This window comes from Myiozetetes cayanensis, unplaced genomic scaffold (genome assembly GCF_022539395.1).
Source record: "Myiozetetes cayanensis isolate MyiCay16 unplaced genomic scaffold, myiCay2020 scf3, whole genome shotgun sequence".
In the NCBI taxonomy this organism is placed as follows: domain Eukaryota; kingdom Metazoa; phylum Chordata; class Aves; order Passeriformes; family Tyrannidae; genus Myiozetetes; species Myiozetetes cayanensis.
Window position 1 is genome coordinate 38,688,375 of NW_026087521.1, and position 24,302 is coordinate 38,712,676.

Here is a 24,302-nt window from a genome sequence, read left to right on the forward strand (position 1 = left end):
TGCAAAAAGCCTTTTCAGGGTATATGTTGTCAAAAACAGAGAATCAAGTACAGAAAAATAAAAGGGTGATATTTTTTATACAACACAATTATTTCTTTAAGATTTAAAGACCTTCCCAGACCTGAAATGGCTGCTCCTTGATCTTTAGGTACATCCCCCTAACAACAGTTTGAAGCCTAAAAGTTGGGGTGAATGATCCTTATGGGTCCCTTCCAACTCAAGATATTCTATCATTTTAAGTTCAACCACAAGAGAAGTTCCCTCTCAAAACTCTAGTAAACCCGCAAAGGGAAAAAGGACTCTGTGTTCAGACACATTCTGTTACTGGAACAGGCAGTGCCATATTCTGGATGGAGAACTGAAGAGCTCTTTAAATTATAAGGATTTAGATTTGCTTTCACATTGTTGGCAGCTCCAGCTACAAACGTTTCATTATCTTAGCAGCTTTGTTACATCTTTTGTCACAAACATTGGCAAGGCTAAATTTCAATTGGAAATGCCCTATTGTAACATTTCTGGAAGTATAAATCTGGATGGAGTGCAAATTGGGATGGAGCACTTGCACTGCTGGAGAAAAAGCCAATAGTGCCCTCTTGTGCCTAATTACTAAAACAGCATTTCCAGGCTGCTGGGGATCTGCAGCTGAGTATTGTGGGCTTGGTAATACGGAAAATGGATTCTTTTGTTATTAGACGTGCTTACTTTACATCATGATAAGTTTTGTATTTATTTACTAATTATTTATGAGCTGGACCTTAATATTTTAAGGTGCTTAAAATATTTCCAGAAATACATCAATACATCACATGACATTTTAGTTCAAATTTAGAGGATTTGCAATTTATTTTTCCATCATCACTGTAGAATTTTCTTCTCTAGAATTACTGGGAGAAGTTATGTGAAACACACTTCTGTCATTACTGCCCTTGGAGACAAACTGAGCCCATTTAGCCATAGTGCAGTTTATTCTGTCTGAGTGGTTACTACATGACTGATGACCGCATGACCATCTGTGCAAAAGAACAACAAGAGGGAAATTTTGCACAAATACTTAGATGTTCATTAAACTATGAAGGATTTTGCAAGTGTTTGTTGCACTCATCTTAGCAGATTTGAGAAGTGAGAGGTTTAAAAGCTAATGACTTGGGAACGCTTAATTACTGAATTTGGGTGAAAGTGTAATCTGTTTATGAACTAAGACAAAAATGTGATTATTTTACCTCTCTCTGGGAGGCTCTCTATGTGCAAAGAGCACATCTGAATAGGAGTGAATGAGATCTGTATCTAAAGAAACAAACCCTGATTATTGTGATATGGTTAAGTAATTTTAATTTTGCGCTGCAATCGGTTAACTAGGTAGGCATGATTTTAGTAGCAGTAATTAAAAATGTGTAGTTTGGCTCTTAGGATGTTGCGCCATGAATGTTTAATGCGGCTATCAGTTTCTCTAAAGCTATTTGTTTTACATTTAGGTTGTTTGGTGCCAAGGCAAGTGGTAAAGCTGCCTCTGCACCCAGTACTGAAGGTGTGAAACCCACATCGGCAATGCCCAGCCCTAGTACCACATTGGCACGGCAAGGCAGCCTGGAATCGCCATCCTCGGGCACAGGCAGCATGGGCAGTGCAGGTGGGCAAAGTGGTAGCAGCAGCCCCCTCTTCAGTAAACCTTCGGACTTAAATGCAGATGTTGTAAGCTTAAGTCACTCCTTGGCTTCCAGTCCTGCCTCAGTGCACTCTTTTACATCAGGTGGTCTTGTGTGGGCTGCAAACCTGAGCAGCTCTTCAGCGGGCAGTAAGGATACACCAAGTTACCAGTCCATGACTAGCCTTCACACCAGTTCCGAGTCTATTGACCTTCCTCTTAGCCATCATGGCTCTCTCTCTGGACTGACAACAAGCACTCAGGAGGTTCAGAGCCTGCTCATGAGGACTGGAAGCGTCAGATCTACTCTTTCGGAAAGGTGAGCTTGCCTATAGATATAGTGACCACAAAATCAGTGAGAGGCAAAAGGACAGGAGCCAAAAAAATAAACCCTCCACCCGCTTTGCTAAAGGGACACTGTTTAATTCGCAGCTTAGTCCTCTTTGTAAAAAAAGAAGGAAGAAGAGAAAGCTGAAAGACATTGGATGTGGAATCAACTGCCTTTTAAGGTTTTACAAGCACTTTTTCTACCTTGAGAAGTTTTTTTGGTTCCCTAGTTCTGGAGAACCACCAGAGAAAAGGGGAAAATTGTCTAATTAAAGGCAAATTTAAACAGCCAACAGCCACAAAATGATTCCTACATGCTGGATCTACCTGCTGTCCCACCAACTGGCAGCTCCAAAGATCCTGCCCTCTTGTGAGCAAACCTCCAGCTGTAGGACCCCCACCATTTTGCTTCCAGATTAGCTCAAAACACAGGCAGAGCTGATTGGTCCTGGCCTTCAGCTGACCAGTCCTCCCTTAAAATACTCAGCCCTGACAAGTAGCTTCCTACATGGTGATCTTTACAGATCCTTACTGAAATGCACTTGCACTGGCAGGGAGACAGTTGACAAGATGGGATCCTCACTATATGCTTAGTCCTGGCAGAGGTCTGGAATAAGGAAATTCAAGGAAGTGTTTTCCTCTGTTTGCTCTATTAAAGATCTTTTTGATATGTAAACATTTTACCATATAAGTTATATTATAAAGAGGTGCAACCAGCCTGAACAGTTGTACCAAGTTTTTGAGTTTTTCCTTTTTTGTTTGCTTTTCCTTTTCATTGATTTGACTTTTATAAGAGAAAAAAAAATAATCTTTGCGAGGCACTAAATAACTTTTACTTCATGTAAAAATTTTCAAGATTTGACTGTGAAACTCTTATCTCACATGGGGCACTAAACATCATTAGCAAATATTTTTTTAGCCTTTGATCCAAAAAAGAATATTATACTTATTCAGTATATTTTAAACTTAGCTTTTATATTTTAAATTTAGTTAGTTGTTTAACCACGCAATCATTTAAAGTAAAAAAAGATCTTTTATATACAATGTCAAGATTTTCCCCCCTTTATATAAACCCTGAGATTTTTCAACATCAATCCTTTCCATATATAAATTTCACTTCAGAGAACCAACATTAAAAAAAACTGCGATCAAAACCATAATGCTAAAAAACCCTTTGACAAGTTTAGATGGAAACTTTCCACACATTTCATCCTCTTATGTTACATTCACAAATATTACTACATTGGCTAAAAATCACGCATCTCAATGAGTACAACGCTATAAAACATGTATGTGTACCAATATAATGTGTGCTGACAACAGTAGATAAAAATACACTGATACAGGAGTAATTTGTAATTTGCACTGTGCCTTTAATTCTTAAATAGAAATTTGAATTGTGTGCCATGATCCGAATGTGACAATATTTCTTAGAAGGCCAATCATTAATACTTAGCTTATAAAATCCATCAGTGCTACATATATGGATGCTGAGGTCAATAGAATGATGTGGAAGGGTATGAATTTATGCCAAAGATTATATTTATACAGAGAATATTAAACCTCACATTTCAAATGTTAATGCCTTGGCATAAGCTCCTGAGCAACCCCCACTACTAATACTTCATGTATTTGTTCGCTGACTTAATTTCAGTGTTCCAAATACTTTGCCTTTGGCAATATTTTGAAGTTTCGGATTTGTGCATATGGGGATATTATGACTGAGTACAGAGAGAGCCTTTTTTTATGTTGATCTGGCCTCAGAGGAATGTATGTACCTTGAGTAAATGGTATCATTTCTTGAATTATAGCCTCAATAGGGTTTTTGCAGTTTGGTTTTTCTGAAGGGTCTGATACAAGTGCTAAATTATTTGCAAACCCATTTATACATTAAAACTTACATGTAGTAAAGTATTTTTTCCACACTAAAAGCATTAATTTGGTGTATTGGAGACAGATAGATTTGGCAGCAGATTATATCCCTTTTCCTTTGTAAACTCAGATTACATTTCAAATGCCTCTGGCAATGCTAATTGTATCATGGCATGGCATAAAATATTATCTGTGAAGAAGCCTTTTCTTTTTTTTTCAGTCACTTTAGAGCTTGCAAAAGACTGAATCAGCAGTCTGTATAGTCAGATATACTAAGATAATATAGAGACAAAATCAGAAAGACTGAAGTGTACAATGAGATGCAACTAGGAAGCAGTGTTAAGCAAGCAGAGAAAGCCTAGGAGAAACTGAAAGGTAATGATAGACGATAGGAAAAAATATTGGTTTGCTTCACTGAAGCACATTTGAACTGCAATTTGATAGATAAATATCAATAATGGCAAGCATACTAAGAGGAAATGAAATGGTGAAAAATCACTCCATTTTATTGGTCCTGATGAACTTTTCATTTCACTACTTCTGAAATAACCCTGCAGTCATTAGAACTGAAGCAGAGTTTTCAAAGGGTCTGTGCTGATGAAAGAGTGAGGAGGAGACCTGGGATGGATGGCGAGGGGAGTATGGGACGGCGACCTTGCAGGGAAAGAACATTAAACAAAATGGGTTAAGGGAGAGATAACATGGGATAAGTCATAAACAGTCTTTTAAATAAGACTAATTTAATTCATTTGCAGGAAAATAGGCTTTTTGAGTTCAGGAAAGGAATTAGTAGATACAGTAAAAATCCTAAACTTAGTGAAACTTTAAGTGCTATTTCAAATAACATTCTCATGAGCAAACAGGAGAAAAAAAGATGCTTGACTGGTTGGTAAAGACATATTGAGGATTAGTGATCAAAAGCTCGTTTGTCTGAAGGGATATAACAGGGTAGGATATATTTGAACAGATATAAAATGGAAAATGGTGAGGCTATTTTGCAGAAAGTGTCTAAGGAGTTATAGTGCCATTGCTGGGACAAAACATTTTGAAAATGAAAATATCACATATAAGTCTTAGAAAGTAGGTATCCCACTCTACCTTTTTGTGTTAAGGCTTTAAGTTGAAGACCTGGGGACATGAAGTTTTAAGAAAGATTTGATGCAGCTGGAAAGAACCCAGAAAATGAGAACAAAATGTCTGAGTTTTCTGTGAAGGAGAGTAGCCCTTGACTGCCTCCAAAAAATCAGTCACCTGCCATGGAGACAGCAAATCTGCAAAGTCTTTTGTCCACATTGCCCACAGTCTTCAGACTACCCACTGAACGGTGGTATGGCATCAACACAGAACTTCCTGACAACTCTGGAGTGAAGGGTTGAAGTTTACTGCAGCCAAATTTTGTATTATTCAATGAGATTCTTTTATATTGTAATAGAAAGGAAATAGGCTCAATAAATACTAACAAATTATTTACTTTTTCAGCAGATTTTGCATATCTCAGGCCTTTTGCTGGTTTTGGTTTTGCACTAGCAGTATTTGTTTAGACAGGTCTAATTCTGTTGTCATAGCAGTGTAACTCTCTGTATGGGAGGACACTTGTATTTTACCTTACAAAAATCTAAAGGCATCAAAATAAAACATATGGGTACTTATTTTGTAAAACAAAGACATCTTCAGGAATTAATTGGTGAAATATCATTACTTTAATTATAGCATTTTCCAGGTGGACACATCACCACAAGTTCTTTCAAACCCTTAGATGCTGTTGGGCATTGCAGATTTGTGACTTTCTTCTGCTTGGCCTGAGTGACACAGCAAGAGGTGCTTAAAAATGCAGAAATATAGGAATTAACAGTGGTCTCAGCAGCAGTAATAGCTACATTTTAAGATCAGCAGAGTGGAAGTGGTTTCTAATTACATGACCAGCCTTTTCTGGTTTACTTTAAAAGAATGTTTCATTTTGAAGGCCATCAAAATGCATTGAAATCCACCTACGCTCTTCAAAACATTCAATTATTTTAAATTATCATCATAATTGATGGTTGTGGTTTTAAGGTGTGAAACAGTGCATCATGTATCAGATTTTCTTATGTCCTCAATCATTTGTAGAAACTCATTTATATGACCCATATCAGCTTATCCCAGCCTGTCACAGACCTCTCTAGTTGTTTGTTAGCTTGCAGTAATTTGTTTTATTCCTTAAACATCTCTGAAATAGTTATATGTATAGCCCAAGGGTATAGTATTATGGCTTCTTCCCCAGGTAACCTCAACACCAAGGGCAGGTAGGAAACTGAGAACTGAAAGGCTTTCTATAGTAGAAGTTGCAGTGAGTTTCAGCACTGCAAAATAAATAAAAGAGAACTAGATACAGTGGGCTTGATAACTTCAGCCTACATCTGCATGCATCTTCCTCCAAGAAAGCCTTTTGCAATTGAAATGGCAAAGGAAAACATCAGGAATATTATGGTATTCTCATCCTCACTTTATATTAGTATTTGTTCATGTATGCATTGATTCTTTTAGGAAAGGACTGACTTTTTTATCATATCATCCTTAGAAATCTAAGGTAAATTCAGTTCTGTTTACCAAAAGTCCAGTTTCTGTAGATGTCTTGTCCTCAGCTTTTGGTGGATGAATGATTTTAGATACTAAAAGTTATTGGTCTGAAGTAATAGTTACATGAAACCATGGTTAATGGTTTCATACAATTATCTGAAATCTAGGAGTGTCTACATAAGCTTTAGTATTTTAAAAACATATAATGAGTATTTACTACACTCACTTTTATGCAGCTGCAACAACTCCATGCTTATATTGAGGAATATTGACCCCTATTTCATTTGAGTATCTGAATTCAAAAGGTTTTTTGCAAAATCCTATGGTCTTTACTAGTCTACTTAACTGACTGACATAACTTTTGGCTTGTGGATTGCTTTAAAGGAGTTCTGACTCCTTTATTTTTAGATAATGTGCTATCAATTATTTTGAAATACATATCTCTTCAAGTTAAAGTAATATTAGAAAATAAATTGTTCATTAGGATTTTTAAGTATTTGCAGAAGAAACTGGTGTTATGACCATGTTTAATTTTTTTTTAAATTTAGAGGTGCATAAAGGTATATAAAAGAACATCAAGGCCCCATTTTTCTCTATAAGGGACTAAAAAATAAGTGAATCATGCACTCAAATTTATGCTGGCTTTTTATCAACCATTCTTGGTCCCATTAGTTATGTTGGGAGCAAAATGCTGAAAATATAGTCCCACATGGGACTACTCTCACATGGACTACAATGCCTGTGCTAAAATTCTGCTAAGTTTCTCCTTCCATTTCCTTTCTCCACATGCAGAACAAAGCCCTTATTAAATTATTACATTTGCTTATAAAACTTCCTGTTGGCAGGAGATTTGCATCCATTAGTTAGAGCCCTAATATTAATGGATTGTTAATGCCAACAATGTTTTCACTGTTTTTACTTACTTGGATGAAGATTAAAGACAGTAGGACACCCTTCACTCCCAGCAAAATAGGAAACCACCTTTAATAAAGGTGTGAGAGTTTTCTTGGGTAAGAAGCATCCTAAGTTACTGTTGCTCTCAGAGATGTGATTATGATATGTAGTACAGAAACTTTCTAAAGTCATTTCACCATTTAATCTGTACAGTGACACTAAGTTATATTCTTAAGGGAAAAATGCTTGATGGTAACTAGTTCGACCCACACTAGTCAGAGACTGAATTACCAAGACTTTATGATGAAATGCCCAAATGACAGTTGTTGGAAGGAAGACTGGTGGGTGCCCTTCTAGTGATGGGGTTTAAATGAGGAAAACTCCAGCCATAGATTTTGGGTAATCAGCTGCTCAGACACCGTGTGTGCATGAATATGGAACAGTGTTGCTCTGGTGCCACTTTTCATTGTCCCCACTATCACTACTATGTGAGCCCCTCAACACAGCCAAGAGCCTGTATCTCTAGCCCATATTTCTACATGCAGAGCTGTCATTTGGCTTCTGGCAAGGCCATGCTGTCCCTTAGCAGGTGCCACAACCTTCATTTCTTTTTGAAATCTATTGGCTTATCATAGGCAACTGTGAAAAATAAAGATTCATGCTGTGACCATATGATTTTCATACAGATTGCAGAGTGAAGCTGTGGGAAGGTTAGAAGTGGTAAAGAAACACTTCTTTCTGACTTGAACAGTCTCCAAATTACTATTGACCCAGCCCAGAGCACGTCTAGATGAAAAATGAATGTGCAACAGTCCATGTCCTATTGTCCCCTCCAATGAATAAGGGATTTAGCATGGAGGTTATATTAAAAGGCATTAAATAACCTTCTGTTATGCGCAGAAACGTAGAGCTTTAAAATTTGTTATTCTGAACAGTCCTGTTTACTGTATGTCCTTAGGGATTTTTTTTTGTTTTAACAGCATACAGCTTGACAGAAATACACTACCCAAAAAGGGATTAAGGTATATATTTTTTTGAGCATGACTAATGCTTCTTTGTTTTCCTGTAACCTTTTCTACACTGCCTCTACTTTTCTTTCTCCTTTTGTTGATCCTGTTTACAACAGAATTCTTGGAATTTAGATTCAAACCAGAAAATGTATTTTTTAACAACGGACCTTTTCTTTCCAAGTCTGCCAAATGAATAAATTTCCTTTCAAGATATGTCATGAAAAGTACATACTTTTTTACTTTTAAGGATCATTTCCTTATGCAACGAATCTTAAAAGGCATTGAATCCTGGAGAGCTAAAAGAGACATAACAAGATATTTATGCAATTTAATAGGACTAATTATTGAGAACATTACTGAGAAAAACAAGGTTTTAGAGGTGGATCTGAACTTGAACTCTCAATGGACACACTCATGCAATTTGAATTGAAGATCTAGTAAAGGGTAGGGCTAAGAAATACTAATTTTGTTAGTATTATCCAATGTTTGTACGTATAAAATGAATCCTGCTCTAGATAGTCTTCTTGGTCCCTATCCAACAATACTCAGAGTCCAGCTTTGCTACTAATTCCTTACTAAATAGAGCTGTCTTCATCACAGAAAACAGAATTTATCCACCTTCTTCTCTGCTCCATGGTTAAAGGAGGGGATCGTTAGGTAACTTGGCTGGTCTCATCAGCAATGGAAGACTATCTCCCCAATCCAGGAAAAAGATTTGGCAAGCAAGGATATATGTGCATGCACAAAGACACTCTGCAGCCTTCCAATCACTGAAATTACACAGTAAATCTCTTGAGTTGTGGATAAATAATATTTATGAAATTTTAAGATAGTGCTAAACTGTTATCACTATAAAGCACCTTCTGCACTAGCTGTTCCTTAATAAGAATTTAATCAAATCTCCTGTTACCCCAAAACAATCATTTTGGATTTGTAGAGAATGGAAAAGGTGGAAGACACAAAAGAGGCATAATCACAACTCTGCAAAGGTACAATGGGATGATCAAGGTTTGTGTCTGTACAACTGTAATAGTGGCTGCAAGCTGAAAGTGAAATGGAGTGCGAAAACTGCTTATAGGCATGTAAGCCTGATCAGTTAGCCAAGAAAAAATTTAAGTTTGATTTAATATGCAGAGATCCCAGTCCAAAACTCAGATTCTTAATTCTCATATTGCCATCTTTCCAATGTGATAACCACTTGGTAAGTCTGTGCTCTACCACAATTACAGGCAAATGTCGTAGTGTCATTTTGAAAGGGGAAAGGAAGTAAATATTTAATAAGAACAAGATGGTTTAGTGCCATAAAATATTGTACAAAACCCCAAGCACAACACAAGAACTTACATGTTCATTTAATCTTCTTTCTAAGCAGAAACACTTGTGCCTCATGAGCCTGAAGCCAGAATATCAAAAGCCCTTTCTCCTCTTCTGCTGTTTGGGGAACACTGATGGCTCATGACAGTGGGTGAAAAGGTGCTCATTTAGCAGCAGCAGATTGTGCTGAACAAAGCAGGCTATTGCAGACATTGTTGAAAACAACCTCTTGATTAAGATCCACACTGCCTGCACATTTTAATGTTTAACCACTGCCAGAATTGCTCTTCTTCCAGCCTAGTGAAGAGAGACTGAGCCAGTGAGTTCGCAGTTCTCCCTCTTAGCCCATGTGTCACATTACGCTCGTTCCATTGGTTTGCCATAGGAAGCAGCTGATGAATGATTTGATTGCCAGACTTCTTCCTTCCAGAGAACTTGCTTCTGCTAATTGTGGATTTTTCCTGTCCCTTTCCCTCCCCCCCAGTTTGGGGCAGGACACAATGTCTGTAGCATTCAGAGCAGCAGACCTCATGTGTGTGACCATGAGTAGCTGTCATTACCAGTGCAAATTCCTTTTTCAGAGTTGTTGATCTGTTTCACTCCTGTCATCTAACCAATTGCCCACAGGATCTGTGGCAGATGTCATCTTGTAAGTGGCTACTCACATTTCTTGGCTTCTAGTCTGTTCATTCCCCATCCTAACCATACAGCTTCCGAGCTTTTGCATCAACCTGTACACTTCCTATAGCTTTGAAGTCCTTTCCTGTCAGCTCAGTTGTCTGTCTGCAATGTCTCTCTTCATATCTCTTCAAAGGAAAAGAATGGTGTTTTGGGGAGGGGTATTAAGAGGAAAGGGGCTTCAAGTCCTGTACTTTTTTCTGCTGTAGTCTGATGGTAAATTTTACCTTGTTGAAGCCCCTGGTAATAATCATTTGGCTAGATTTGCTGCTTTCCAAGGGTTTTGTCCTATCTAACTGGTGAAGGGTATTTATGTGACTGTTTCTTTCCAAGACATCACCTTGTCATTGTCTTGAGCATGTTAGCTGTGGTTTTTCAGATATACGCCATCATCCCGGCAGACAAGTCAGGAGGAAGGCAAGGAATGGCTACGCTCCCATTCAACTGGAGGCCTGCAAGACACTGGCAGTCAGTCCCCGCTTGTTTCTCCTTCAGCTATGTCTTCATCTGCAACTGGAAAATATCACTTTTCCAACCTTGGTAAATGCTGTTTCCCTTCACTATTTCACCCACTCTATAATAGAATCATAAAATTCAACCATTCATATTTCTTAGTCTGCCAAACTAGGTAGTTTATTTTACATCTCCATCACTGTATTGTGGTACCTCACTCACTAATAAAGGGAAACTCACAGTGTTAATGGAGTGGCCCAGGGTACCTCCTATTTTGTACACAGAAAAAAATGCACAGATACTCTATGACTTACCCAAGGAGACAGGAATTTGAGGCAGAGCTGGAAATTGCCTTCTAGTTCAAAGCTACTAACTTTTTGAGCTTCACAGTCAGTAGGGTTCTTTTCTGTGATTTTAGTGAATGTCATGCCAGACAGTAAACATTTCTTTTTTCCTACACAGAAGTTTGCTTTGAGATAGACCTTTCCAATGTGTTTCAGTAGCTGGACCTGGCTGGACCTGGCTGTAACTGCACTGGGCCCAATCCAAATCCTAACCTTGAATGCAGTATAGTATTTTGGCACGTGATTCACATTGCAGATTTATTTGATTAGAGGTCAAGGTTTAGGTTTGGTTCACCTGTATCTCATTTCAAATTAATCTAACACAAGTTTAGTTTTCTTAATAACTTTTTTTTTCTTTAATTCCTAATAGAAAGCCACTTATTTGCTCTGCACTTGATACATACCTAGGTTCACAATGAGCTTTTCATGGTTTAGGCCATTACTGGGAAGCTTTGAAGCCTTAACACTTCCATCACTCTGTCTCAGCTTATGGCATCTATAGGTTACAGTCACTCAAAAGAAATTTGATCAGACGTAAAAATGTTGGTCTTTATTACATATGGGAAAAATCGTTGAACAAAGCTACTTTTAAAAATTAAATTGGATCCTGGCTAAGCAAGGCACTGCTTTGAATTTTCCTCCTGTAGTTTTAGACACAGCTCTTTGTAATCAGTTTTTCTTTTCCTTTTTGTTTATAGTTCTTGTACTCAAAACAGAGACCAATGAAACTGTGGGGTTTAAAATTTATTTTGTCATTGTCCTTTGCTTCTTTCCATTATAGTGGCTCTATGAAGTAATTTTTTCTCACAACACAGCTGTTCTGGTAGTTTGTAACTTAAGGCACATATTGCATAACATAAAATAAAAGTCCAAATATTGAGGCTGAATTTGGTTAGACAGATTTCCTTCTAGGCATTGGGTTTGTGTGGTCCAGGTGAACCATAACCAGACTTTCCTTCCTACTGGCAAAAAAGCTTTGCAAAAGCTTAAAGTAGGTTCATCAGTGCTGGTGCAGGAAATTTAGCCTCATATAGTGGTAGGTGCTCCTGAGAATCAAAGGATAAACATCTTGCATATGCCAATAAATCTTGGTTTTAACAGTAGTCAGTAATGTAGGCATATAACAATAAAATACAGATACTAATTAATTGAGATACTTATGAAAAATACTTATGACTTCTTATTCCTTTTTAACTTTTGAATCTCTGCTGTTTATTTTCTGTCTTGGGCTGACAAAGTGAAAAAGTGTGTTCAGACACCAGTGTTAGTGTTACCATGTGATTTACAGGATTAATCTCATCCAGCTCCAGCTCCTTTAAGGTCATTTGCTTCCCCTTTTTGTGTTGCCTTTAAATGTATGAATAAAAGCCTTTCAGTTTCTCAACAGCATGAAGTCCACCTAACCATGCTTATCCTACATTACAGTTTTGTGCAGAACCAAAATTAACTTAATGGAAATGTGCTTCATTAATAAGGCTTTGTATTCTAGTGAGTCCTACCAACCTGTCACAGTTCAACCTTCCTGGACCCAGTATGATGCGTTCAAACAGCATCCCTGCACAAGACACTTCTTTTGATTTATATGATGACTCCCAACTGTGTGGCAGTGCTACGTCCTTAGAAGAGAGACCAAGAGCGATTAGTCATTCAGGTTCATTCAGGGACAGCATGGAAGAAGGTAAGACTGAATTACTATTTGGATCAGCAAATTGGTCCCAAAATAGGCATCCTAAGTGCAGTAAAATTTTAAAATTTCTTCTACAACATAAAAACTTCAATGTTTTTGTGAAGTTTTTATAATTCTGCTGAGTTGGACTCCCAGGCCTTCCTTACCCTAAAACGTGGAAGGTATTTCTTTCACCCAGTAATATGCACTGCTGTGTATCTCATACATGTACAAATCCTCTATAAGAAATATTGGAGGAAAGGAAGCCATTCTTGGAAAATTATTTTATTCTTTTTGCCTCTAAATCTGGAATGTCTGAATATACCTTGATTATTGTGTTTCTATGCTTTCTTATTCCTACTTCTGTATTTACTTTTTTTTCCCAAACACCAGTGCTACTTAGCATCCCCTTTCTTTTGTAGTCATTTTCTACATCAAACACTATGTGAATTTCTTTATTTAAATTCTGTCATTTAATCTGAACTCACTACTTTATGCAGATTACTGTTGGTCTGCTTTCTTTAATGCTATGTGCAACACCTGAAACTTGGGAAATATTTTATTGTTTGCTTTTGGTTTTGCTCTTTTTTAATCACAGAGTACCTGACAACTTCTAATTAAATGCACTGTAAAATTTTCTTCTGTCTAACATTTCTGGTAAATCTGATTATTTGCAGAATTCCCCTGAGCACAAAGTTCTCACACCTTTTAATTAAAAAAAAAAAAAAAAAAGACAACTAAAATTCCATGGAGATTCTCTCTATAATGTTATCTCACCAATCTTTTCTACTGCTAAGCGATGACAATATAAATGATCTTTATAATAGGCAAATAAAAAAGTCTGCCCCTAGCCCTAAAAGTCTCCCCCTAGCCCCTCATAGCTATGAGATAAAAGGGGAGAAAAAAAGTCCTAGACAGAACAACAGACAACTAGCACTTATACTTTTTGATTCCTTTTACTGTATTTTAGATGATATATCAGGCAGACATCTGGGTATGTAATACTAGCAGCAGGGTACAGGACAACTCAAGCTGTGAGTTGCCAGCACGGAGAGGATGGCTGACTGCACAGAAGCATATCACATAATTCAAGGACAGAGCTGACTACAGACCCTTTGCTGAGGAACAGAATTATTAAAGCAAACAGTGGAAGAATAATAGAGAAAACAAGGAAAATAATTTATGCATAGAAAAAGAGGTGTTAAATGTAGAATTTCAGTAATGGGTCACCAGTGGCTTTGATGAAAGCTTTTTCATTGGTTATGTTTCATATCCAGCTGGAGTGGATAACCATGATCAGCCTGAGTAAATGAAAGTCAGTGCAGTGATAATAAACAATTTTCAGCAGTTTGCAGTCATTAGAGATTAACATGAAATGATGCTGTTGGAAGGTCAAATGTACTTTAAGATAGGAGCTCTGAGGAACGTTAAAGAGAAAGAAGTGAGGTAATGCATAGAACCACTGTGTTTAAATCCAGAATGGGAGTTTAGCTGAGAGATTTAAACCAGAGGCTGAAAACCAAATATATATTGGCAGCCATAGAGTTTCAATGTTCAGTGTACTGCATTTTTATAAATATTTGCCTAGTTACAAAACTAGATTTAAAGTCTATTTTGCTAATCCAAATATTCTTGTGTCAGTTTTTGGCATACAGATGCCAAGTAGTTATTAAAGCAAAATAATTTATTTACCAAGCCCTGGCAGATTATAAATATCAGAAAAACTTGTGAAACAAAAATAAAAAGAAGTAATGAAATAAATTCATTTCTTTTAAATTCTCTGTGGGTGTAGCCTTCCTCCAAAGAGTCATCAGAAGCAGAAGGGGCAATTTTGTTTCAGTTTTAGTCTTCATTTGCCATTTTCAGACTGGCCGGGTACTCCATTTTTTAAATTGCAGCCCTTCAACATTCACTCAATGCTCTTGAGACTGACTCCACTGATAATTAGTGGAAATAATGGCACTATGTCTCATGGTAACCCCTTCCCATGGACCTCGACTACACGAGTCCACATTGTGCTCACAAAGCTTGGGAGCTCACACCAGGGAATGTGAACTGTTCTCCAAAGCATTGTCTCTTATTAAAATAATTTGCTCAGTTTAGGACAGATATATAAACAGCTCAATTTCTAGTTCCTCTAAAGACTGTATTTATCAAGTGATTACTTGTCAAAACAACAAAAGGGATGCTTGATTTGCTGATAATAATACTGAATGTCATAGGCTCACTCTCCTGCTTTATACACAGAAAGTGTTTTATCTGTATAGGACAATCTTTCTAAATGCAGGGAAATCTATCAATAGATTTCTATACTCATAATTGCTCTTTGTAGAAAATCTGTTCTCGTTTTAAAAAGCTTGTTTAGTTATTGAGCTACATGGGGGGAGTTTTATGCTTTTATCAATATTTCTTTTTTTTTTTTTTTTTTTTAAAGTACATGGGTCCTCATTATCGCTTGTCTCCAGCACATCCTCCCTCTACTCTACGGTGAGTATTGACATTGTAGAAAAAAGTTCTCCCTGCCTTGGTTCTTGTTCATTGTTCATGACAATTTCAATACCTTGAGATTTGGAAGAATTTTAAAATTTTACCTCAATAAAGTAGAAATGTTTATTTTGAACTTTGTATTACTGCATGCTACTTTAGAAAACATTATTTTCATCTTTTTCTGTTTATTGCTTATAAGAGTTTAAAATCACCTAGTATACATTTTGAAAGCTGAAAAGAAGATAATGGTCTAAGAGTGTCTCTTTAAGGGGGGTCCTTATGCTATTGTAATTCATAATTATGAGTGATTTTGCTTAATTTCAGCGAGTTTTCTAATTGCACAATTTACAAAGTAATTATATCTTGGCACTCTTTGAGGTACACTTCTTGAAAACCACAAGATTGCTTTAGGGTAAGGGAGATACAATTTGCGGTTTACATGTTTACTGATCTTTCTTGCAAATGACAGCATTTGGATGTTATTTACAAAGAGAAGAGTAACTTTAAAAATTTTAATCTTTGTTAATTAGACTAATTAGATTTGTTTCTAGCTCCAGAAGTTGTTCTGGGTTTGATTTTTTTTCTCTATTTTATTGGTTTAATATGTTTTTTTATTACCTTATGGAGGGTTATATATTTTGCATAACTTATTGCTTCAGTTGTTCTACTAACGAGAAATCATCCATATAGGAGCAGTTTAACGTGCTTGGACATTGCCTTGAGGATACTCAACTTTTGCTTTGCAACCTGTTTGCTAACTACAATTACATGCAGTAGCAGCCCCTTTCAACAGGAGAGCAACCCACGTAACTGCTTTCACCCCATGCATGTGTGAAAAGTCTGTGTCCTCTCCATGTTTCCAGGTGCCTCTCTGAGTTGCATTTAATCAGAAAAAGGTTCATACAAAGGCATATCTGAAACATCAAGAACACATGCATTGGGTTTGTCCTGGCCTTAAACTGCAAGTTGCAAGTAATTCTAGTCCAGACCAGTCCTGAATTATTTGGGAGTGGGGAAGAGGAGGTAGAGGTTGGGGACATAGAATGTATATGCAGACTGGCTGCACATGAGGTAGTATTAACATTCAGAGTAAAGCTTCTCACTTATATGGTGGTGGTTGAAAAATATTTAGCACTGTTTTCCTGTCTATGAGACACTATGATCAGTTTGCATGGGAAGTGGCATCCAAAATTATAATTCAAGATTTGATGTCAAATTTTAGGAGAATGTTATGAAACTGATAGATGGTAAAAATTGAATTATAGAGTGACACAGGATACTTTCAGCACCCAGTCAGTAAGTGTGCTCTGATGATGTCTAATGTAACAAGAGTTTACTAATAATTACTTATTTCAACATTACAGAATATCTTGGAAATATTAGCAATGAACAGTATTTTTCCTGCAAAATAAACTTTAAATTGTTTACCCAGGTTCATCCTATACATATTTTCTGAAATTTCTGACTGTGAATTCACATTGCAGCTGAGCCCCGCTCCTTAAGTAATGGATTATGCAAGCAAGATAATATAAGTTGCAGAAAAATCTGTAAAGGGCCAGAAAAGAATTGGTATGACAAAATTGCTAGGATTGACTTTAGGAATGATTTTTGAACTGAATTTCTTCTGCTTATCCCTTAAGTTTAAACTTTTAGCAATAAATCAGGAGATGAAGCACAAGTGAAGTATAGAAACATGAAAGGGTGATGCTATCACATCAGCTGAATGCTGTGGGATAGCTTCACAGGGTTATGGCACATATGAGTTGCTTTCAGCTATTACTAGATTCAAGGATGAGTACAAGAGCTTTTTTACCTTTCTTAAGCAGGCCAGAATCACTGAGCAGGAATTACAAAGCAGCTACCTTTTCATAAGTATCTCAATCAAATATTTGTCAGATTTCTCAAGCATTGTCTTAAGTCTTGGTGTAAGCAGTTCTCTGCAGCCTAATCAATGGAGAGTTTCAGATGAAGTACTAAATAAAGATCAAGATCATTATGTATTATTACCAAAGGATAGTTTAAAATCTTTAAGGTATTCAATGAAGAATGTTTCTTTGAGAATTAGAATACGATATTCAGAAGAGACATTTCATGATTTACTACCGTTGAATAAGTCGAGTGACACAGAAGTTCTGCATTCTCTACTGTTTTCTTTATGTATTGGCTTTCTTCTTGACTTGCATTTGGATTTTCAGAACTTAACTTGCTTAGACTGGAAATCTAGCTTGTAGAGATACACATGTACAGAGACAGCCATTTTGTTTCACTGAAAAATATGCCATGTAAGCAGACTTAGTAGGTTGATTCGGTTTTGGCAGTGAATGCATCTAGTGCTGTCTCTGAGAAATTCAAAAAATTATGATAGGTTGTCTCCAGTTTTAATCTTCTCCTGCTCAGTAGGGGAGACACTTAAATTTTCACATATTTAGTTGACTCCCTAGGCTTCACTGGTTGTGCTAAGCCAAGCTCAAAGGAGATGTGTAAGGACATGTCATTTGTATGTTAATATTCTAAGATTTCAAAAATAGAAAAAATAATCTTTACAAGGATGGAATGCATGCATATGAAGGAGGAGTAGAGGGAGAAAAATAATTATTTCCTTTTAGAGTCTTTCTCTTTCCTTTTAGAGTTCTGGGTTACAATGGTGTCAGCATGAACTTAAGTAAAAACTGCTCAGATGTATTTGGTTGTTAGATTTTATTTTTTAAGTTTACAGTATCCCCAGAATCCTCTTCTTTCTTTTTCAATTACTTCTTATACTGCCTACAAAAGCCGACTTGTGGTAGCGACCTCTCTGAACTCAGAAAGACAGGAAATGTTTCCTTGTGCAGTGAGGGAGAGCTCTGGTAACAACATGGAGCATTGCCTTCATCAGCAGGTTTGGCAGTCTAAGGACAGCACCATGTCCCCACATGGCAGTTTTAGGAAAAGGTCATCAACCTTAAATTTTTTCATGGTCATCCTCAATCCCTTTGTGACTTTCCTCACACTGCTTGCTTGAAGTAACAATAATGGGAATTTTTTTTTCTGTAGGCAGATCTCCTTTTTGCAAACCTAGATCAGAAAGTTAATGTGTCACAGTACAAGTGTCATGTCAGTACTGGCAAAACTATCATTATACTAAATCATCTTCATGTAGTGAGGTATTATAGTAGTTCCAGTCAAAAGCTGTTGCAAAGGTTAACATCATAGCATCACGGTCTGTATAGTGACTGTTAACAAGTAAGCATGTATGGAGAGAGGCATTTTTCAGAAGTCTTCTCCCCTTACACCAGGGAGAGCAATAAAACATTTCTATAATAAATCATTAACATTTTAATGGTAAAAAAATTATGCCTGAACAGGCCTAAAATCAGCTATATTAATTTATAATAACACAGACTAGCCAATGTTAGAGAATCTTCTTCAGAAACCTTACCATGGGTTTTCTCAGAGTTTCTAGTGTTATTTATAGATAATTCTTCTAGCTACATTTTCCTTTTACTTCTTACTTCTCTTCCAAGACATGCTAGACTGCTTCTCTGAACTTGGGCCACCTCAGACCATGGGATGGATTGATTTCCAGTACATTATCTGATTCTTATTTTATGTTGTGAAAGGGTTCCTTTCCTAAGGCCCTCCATTCCTTTCCATTAGAATCCCACTAAAGCAAGATTTCTCTGTCCACCAAATGTCACCTAAATAGCACAATTCCCATGCTTAGAAATTGAATGACTTTCAAACTTTTGCCTTGCAATGGCTTAGTTTCTTGCCCTGTTGAAAAAAAAGGCTGATGAGTAAATAGCTTCATCATATGACATAAGACATTACAATATGGAAAATATCTAAAATTATTAAATAATATTAGCAAGTTTAGGTTAAAACTTTAACATGCCTTGATAGCCCTTAATATTTTGGCCAGTATTTTGTATGGAAGAAATTACTTTAAACTGCAAGTACCTCTCACCTTCTCCCACGTATGTTTTACAGGTGTGCTGACAACTTTTCTTAGCAGGGATTAGTTATTATTGTATTAGGAATATTGCTTGGTATGCAGTAAAACAAATATAATTCTCGGAGCCCTAATAATCATTCTGGTGTAAAAGTTTGCTTATATCAGACTGAGGTCTATGCAGTGACAGCATAGTAAATTTTCTTTTGTATCTTAGAAATAGAGCTACAATTTCTGCGGTTCTGGTCCTATTCTCCCTTTATCCACTGTTTCATGTTGTCAGTATGCTGGCATACTCTTTGGGGTTTCAGTGAGAGCCTTGCCAAGTAAGTTGAAAGGAATTCCATTTACTGTTTTTACTGGATACCTTCCTTAAATGTAATGGATTCATGAAGCTATTCATTTCACTTCAGTATAGCTGGCTCTTATTTTCTGTTACTTCAATTATGTTGCACACTGATTCTAAGCCATTTCTTCTTTGTTTTCTTCCAGGCAGAAGAAAAAGCACATTCAGAGGTAAGAACTTTTCTTCATTTTTATATTTATGCAGTGCATTATATTATTTTATAGTTAATTTTTTACTTGCTTTGGCTAAACTGCCTAGTCACTGGGAAAAATACACTCTGTGTCTTTGCATCACCTTTTAAGAAGTATAGGTAAAAACCTGGCACAGCTTTTAGTGTACTGGAAGGTGTTTTCTTAGCATTGTGCTGGAGAAAGCCTCCTGGCTGCCATTCTGAAAAGATGAAAAGAATCAATGAGAACTGGGTGTTGAGTGGAGGAGTTGTGATAGGTCTGATTTCAGACTTAAAACCACTCTGTGCTGGATCTTAAGGACTGTGCAATTCAAGGTAATGTACTGCCTTTCGGGAGAAAAATACTTCAAATGATTGCTTTGAACTTCTCTCTCTTACAGTTTGCATTATATTAAATTTCTGAAAGTGACCACTTTGATGGATTTCAGAGCAATGCAGATTGATTTCAGATATAAATCAAATTTGGCATGGAAAATAGCTTCTTTCTCCTCACAATGTGTAAGAATGGGTGACAAGCCTGGGTCAGCGGCTGGATACAATTACAGCCTTTCTCAAAGTGAAGTCTTGGTTGTATTAAAAGGGCACCAAGGAGTAACAGCAATAAAATACAGCACCAAGGGGTGCACTTCCACTTCACAGAGCTACATACCTTCCAACTCCTGCATTTTTGCTGCTCCTGTTTTTACTGTTCTAGATATTTCAAGATATTTTGAGGAAGTTGAACAAATAAACATATTCTTCCTCCTTACTGCAGTATATTTCAATATAATTTCTACCTGAAACATCTAAGCTCACTTCTCTTGAACAAAGAAGCTAAAGAGGCATGCCATAGCTCAGTAGTGTAAATTACAATTTCTAATTTTATTGCCCTCTATATGCACCTGTACATAGAGGTGAAACAACATTTCTTTCTTATATACATATATATCTATCTTATATATATTCTTAAATAATTGCTCTTGAAAACTGAAAACTTGGAAGAAGAAAATGTCAGTCCAGGATGGAGAACAGCTTGATAATCTGTCTCCTTTGCACTGAGCCAGTGTAAATGACCTAGCTATTTTTGTACTGTGGAGGTACAGGAACTTTTTCATTCTTAAAGCTTGTGCAATATTCCTTGTTGGTTTTCATGGGAGTCATAAAACTAAAGTACTGCAATAGTCTTTAGTAGTGACTGTTGTATGTTCCCTTTCCTAGGCTAGCTTAACACATTTTACTTCTCTAGTCTGGAATAATTTCTTTTATGTCTGAATACGAAAGGGTTTTCAGAGTGAATCCCATGCTGTGCTTAAGTTCAGTGCAATGTCCAAAAGCCCCAGTAACATCTCAAATAGGGTTAAAAGAGCTTAAAGTGATACACAAGCTTCATGCTAGCTAGCTATCCCAGCTGAAATGTAAACAGGATGTAAATGTAAATCTCTTGAGGATTCTGTTTTTCATTAAAGGATACAAGTCTTGAATTAATTTTATTTTCATGTCCACAAGCACATTTAAAAAGACACTTGTTTTTGTAAGTTGTCAAGCAAGTTTTTGAATACTATAGAGGGTTTAAAGAGGCTGAATGTTTGAATTGCAGGGAGTGTAGGAAACATTGTGTTAAAGAAAAAAAATACTACTTTACCTCACCTAATTTTAGACATCCACAAGCAAAAATCTGTGTCTGGGGTAGCCATCAAAACCTTCTTCATGCCAGGCAGTGGGAGAGTACTTTTGGTCACTTTATCTTAATCTAATGTAGACATTTAACATATGTTGGTTGCATCATGTCTACACAGTGAACCTTACCCAAATGCATTCATGTTTCAAAATCTCAGGGCACATCCAGGGCTGCTCTGCTTGATTGCACTAAAGATATGTTTGGAACTTATGGGATTGGGAATAAAGCATGACATTTCCCTTTCAAACAGGATTGTACCTATGAGGTAATTAAGCATTTGCCCATATGTGCTCTCTTAACTGAAATCCTACCTCACATACTGGTTAAGTGCAAAAAAAGCAGTTGGAGCAACACTAAGAATGAACTTTAATATTTTGTATTTCTGAATATTTTGGTGACTAAAATGTGAAACTAAGATGCTGTAAACTTGTTTGTGGTCTCTTAAGAAAACATACCAAAATAACCACCACAAAAGGAAATTGTTGAAATATTGACAGCAGTCGGTTGTTTTTCTAGCAAATTCAGAAACTGCGGAGAGAGTTGGTTGCATCACAAGAGAAAGTTGCTACGCTTACTTCTCAACTTTCAGCAAATGTAAGTAGTTTTGCTTGTGATCACAAACAGTATCAAAGAACCCAATATCAGATTGGCTAATAGCTGTTACTCAATATGTAGTCTGCAAGACTTTTACTATTTGTTTATTTTGGTGTTTTTCAAATTAATTACTTCATTAAATATTTATGTTGCCCCTGCTTCCAGGAGAAGAAATCCATTTCTAAAAGAAGTGGAAAGTGGACAGTGGAAATGGAAAGGAGAGGTTCCACACTTTGGATGTGACAACAGTCCTTTCCTGTTCAGTTTCACTCTTTTCTCAGAATCAATTATAAAAAAAGGCCAAAAGTAAGGAGACACAACCAAAGAAGGGACATGATTTGCATATTCTGATAAATTTCATTAGAGTTCCATTTCACAAAGTCTGCAAAATGCATACAGGTGTATGTATACACATTATACAAGTGTATTTAGAGTTCATATGCTGCAACAACAGTGCTGATATATGACTAATGAAATCTGGGCTATTTCACAGAGGTATTTCCTGATGTTCCTTTGAATTGCCATATACTGGTGATGTGAGTTATTGAACACATTATCTGAAAATAATGCCCAATACAGAATGAGAGCTACAATCCTGTTTGGTTACTCTGGTTTCAGGTGAAGTTACTGGATAGTTACTGAACAATCTGTTATGTTGATTTTTAAATGCAAATCAGAATATAATTACAGTTACTGCTGGCAAGGAAGCTGAGATGCAGTTGCAAGAAAGCATCATTTTGCAATTCAAGAAAGCAGTTTCCTGATGTCTTGGGCAACCCATAGAGTACATTTCTTTGAAATGTTGGTGTCCTGAGTGTTTAGATCTATGAATACTGCCATAATTTTAAAGAAATTATTTCAGTTGGTGAAGTAGCACTGTGTTCATGTTGTGAGAAAATAATCTCTAGCTCTGGAAGCTTGTGTTCTTAGGACTGTCACACATGAAAATGTGAAAGAGCTATACTTAGCACTTCTTTCTCTGTTCAAGTGGCTGCAGAACATCTGTGGGTATTTGTACATCTGTAGCGGGGTACATTGCCAGACTCTTCTGAGTACTGAGAATGAACTAGCAAAGCAGATGATACGGGACATTGTGATGTTTGTAAATTCAAAATCTAGATTCTGAGTTGAGTTATTCATTTGAGAATGTATAGCTAGAATAGCCAGCATATCTAATGGGTACAGGGTTCCTTGACTCACATGTTTTAGACACCGACCTTCATTCTTTGCCAGGTTGGACAGACTTTCCCATCTCCACTCTGTGTTCCCTAGTGTTCCCCAGAGGAATCATAGAATCATAAAATCAACCAGGTTGGAAAAGACCTCCGAGATCATCAAGTCCAACCCTTGATCCAACACCACCGTGGTTACTAGACCATGGCACTCAGTGCCACATCCAGTCTCATCTTAAAAACCTCCAGGATGCTGAATCTACCACCTCCCTGGGCAGCCCATTCCAATGTCTGATTACTGTCTCTGTAAAAAATTTCTTCTAATATCCAACCTAAACCTCCCTTAGCAGAGCTTAAGCTCGTGCCCGCTTGTCCTACTACTGGTTGCCTGGGAGAAGAGACCAACGCCCACCTGGCTACAACCTTCTTTCAGGGAGTTGTAGAGAGCGATAAGGAGTTATCTTGATTCCAGCAAGCCCCTGATCTAGTGAAAGACATGTCTGCCTATACCCAGGGGTTGGACTAAATGATCATTAAAAGTCCCTCCCAACCTAAAGCATTCCGTGATTTTGAGCAGAGGTGTCAGATCTGTAAAACTAAATCGTTTTCCTGTGGTGGGCGTATGCTCAGTGTCTGTTCCGGGTGATAATTGAGGCTTGTGGTACCATTTCTCACTTTACTCTGCAGACAGTAAAGCAGTTTGTCCATTTAGTGTAACTACAAAATTGATATTTAAATGCCAATATTCATATACTTTTCATAAAAAACTGAGAATAATTAAAAAATATTGATTTAATTTGAAAAACATGAAAAACCCAGATGGGCTTCTCATTTTCATAAACTTGTACTACCTTAGAAATGCTTTCCTTGCATGTATTCATTTATCATCTGTTTTCTGGTCTGAGACATACTTCACCAGTTCCTGCATTTTTAGGAGAAATAGTCCTAATGACAAAATATGGAATTTATTCTCAGAGAAAAAATCAAATCAATAAACTGATAATGCTGCTAAGGTCCTCATTTTGAGTCACATTTGTACATCAGTAAGCTAAAACCTGAACATTAAGTTTAATGCAGAAAAGTTTGATCACTGCCTGTCTTTGTAGATACATCCATCTCTGGCAGGCAGAGGACATACAGATCAGAGTATCTTCTGTGGTGTCTTTGCT

The 24,302-nt window shown here is 36.8% G+C and overlaps 2 protein-coding genes across 13 annotated transcripts in view; one reads left to right on the plus strand and one right to left on the minus strand.

Annotated features, from left to right (window-relative positions):
* The window catches only part of NAV3 (neuron navigator 3), a 514,063-nt gene that overhangs the window by 455,003 nt on the left and 34,758 nt on the right, over positions 1–24,302 (plus strand). For 9 of the 12 annotated variants that reach the window (XM_050324425.1, XM_050324431.1, XM_050324426.1 and 6 more), the window contains 6 exons: positions 1,473–1,961; positions 10,673–10,833; positions 12,580–12,768; positions 15,191–15,243; positions 19,667–19,690; positions 21,884–21,961. In XM_050324425.1, coding sequence (XP_050180382.1) covers positions 1,473–1,961; positions 10,673–10,833; positions 12,580–12,768; positions 15,191–15,243; positions 19,667–19,690; positions 21,884–21,961 — 994 coding nt within the window. Of the gene's footprint in view, positions 1–1,472; positions 1,962–2,572; positions 2,575–8,249; positions 8,314–10,672; positions 10,834–12,579; positions 12,769–15,190; positions 15,244–19,666; positions 19,691–21,883; positions 21,962–24,302 lie in introns of all 12 variants that reach the window. The other 3 variants (XM_050324433.1, XM_050324424.1, XM_050324432.1) reach the window with 3 other exon arrangements.
* PPP1R12A (protein phosphatase 1 regulatory subunit 12A) overlaps positions 1–24,302 on the minus strand; it is a 1,052,766-nt gene that overhangs the window by 229,892 nt on the left and 798,572 nt on the right. The gene's annotated exons all lie outside the window — the stretch shown is intronic.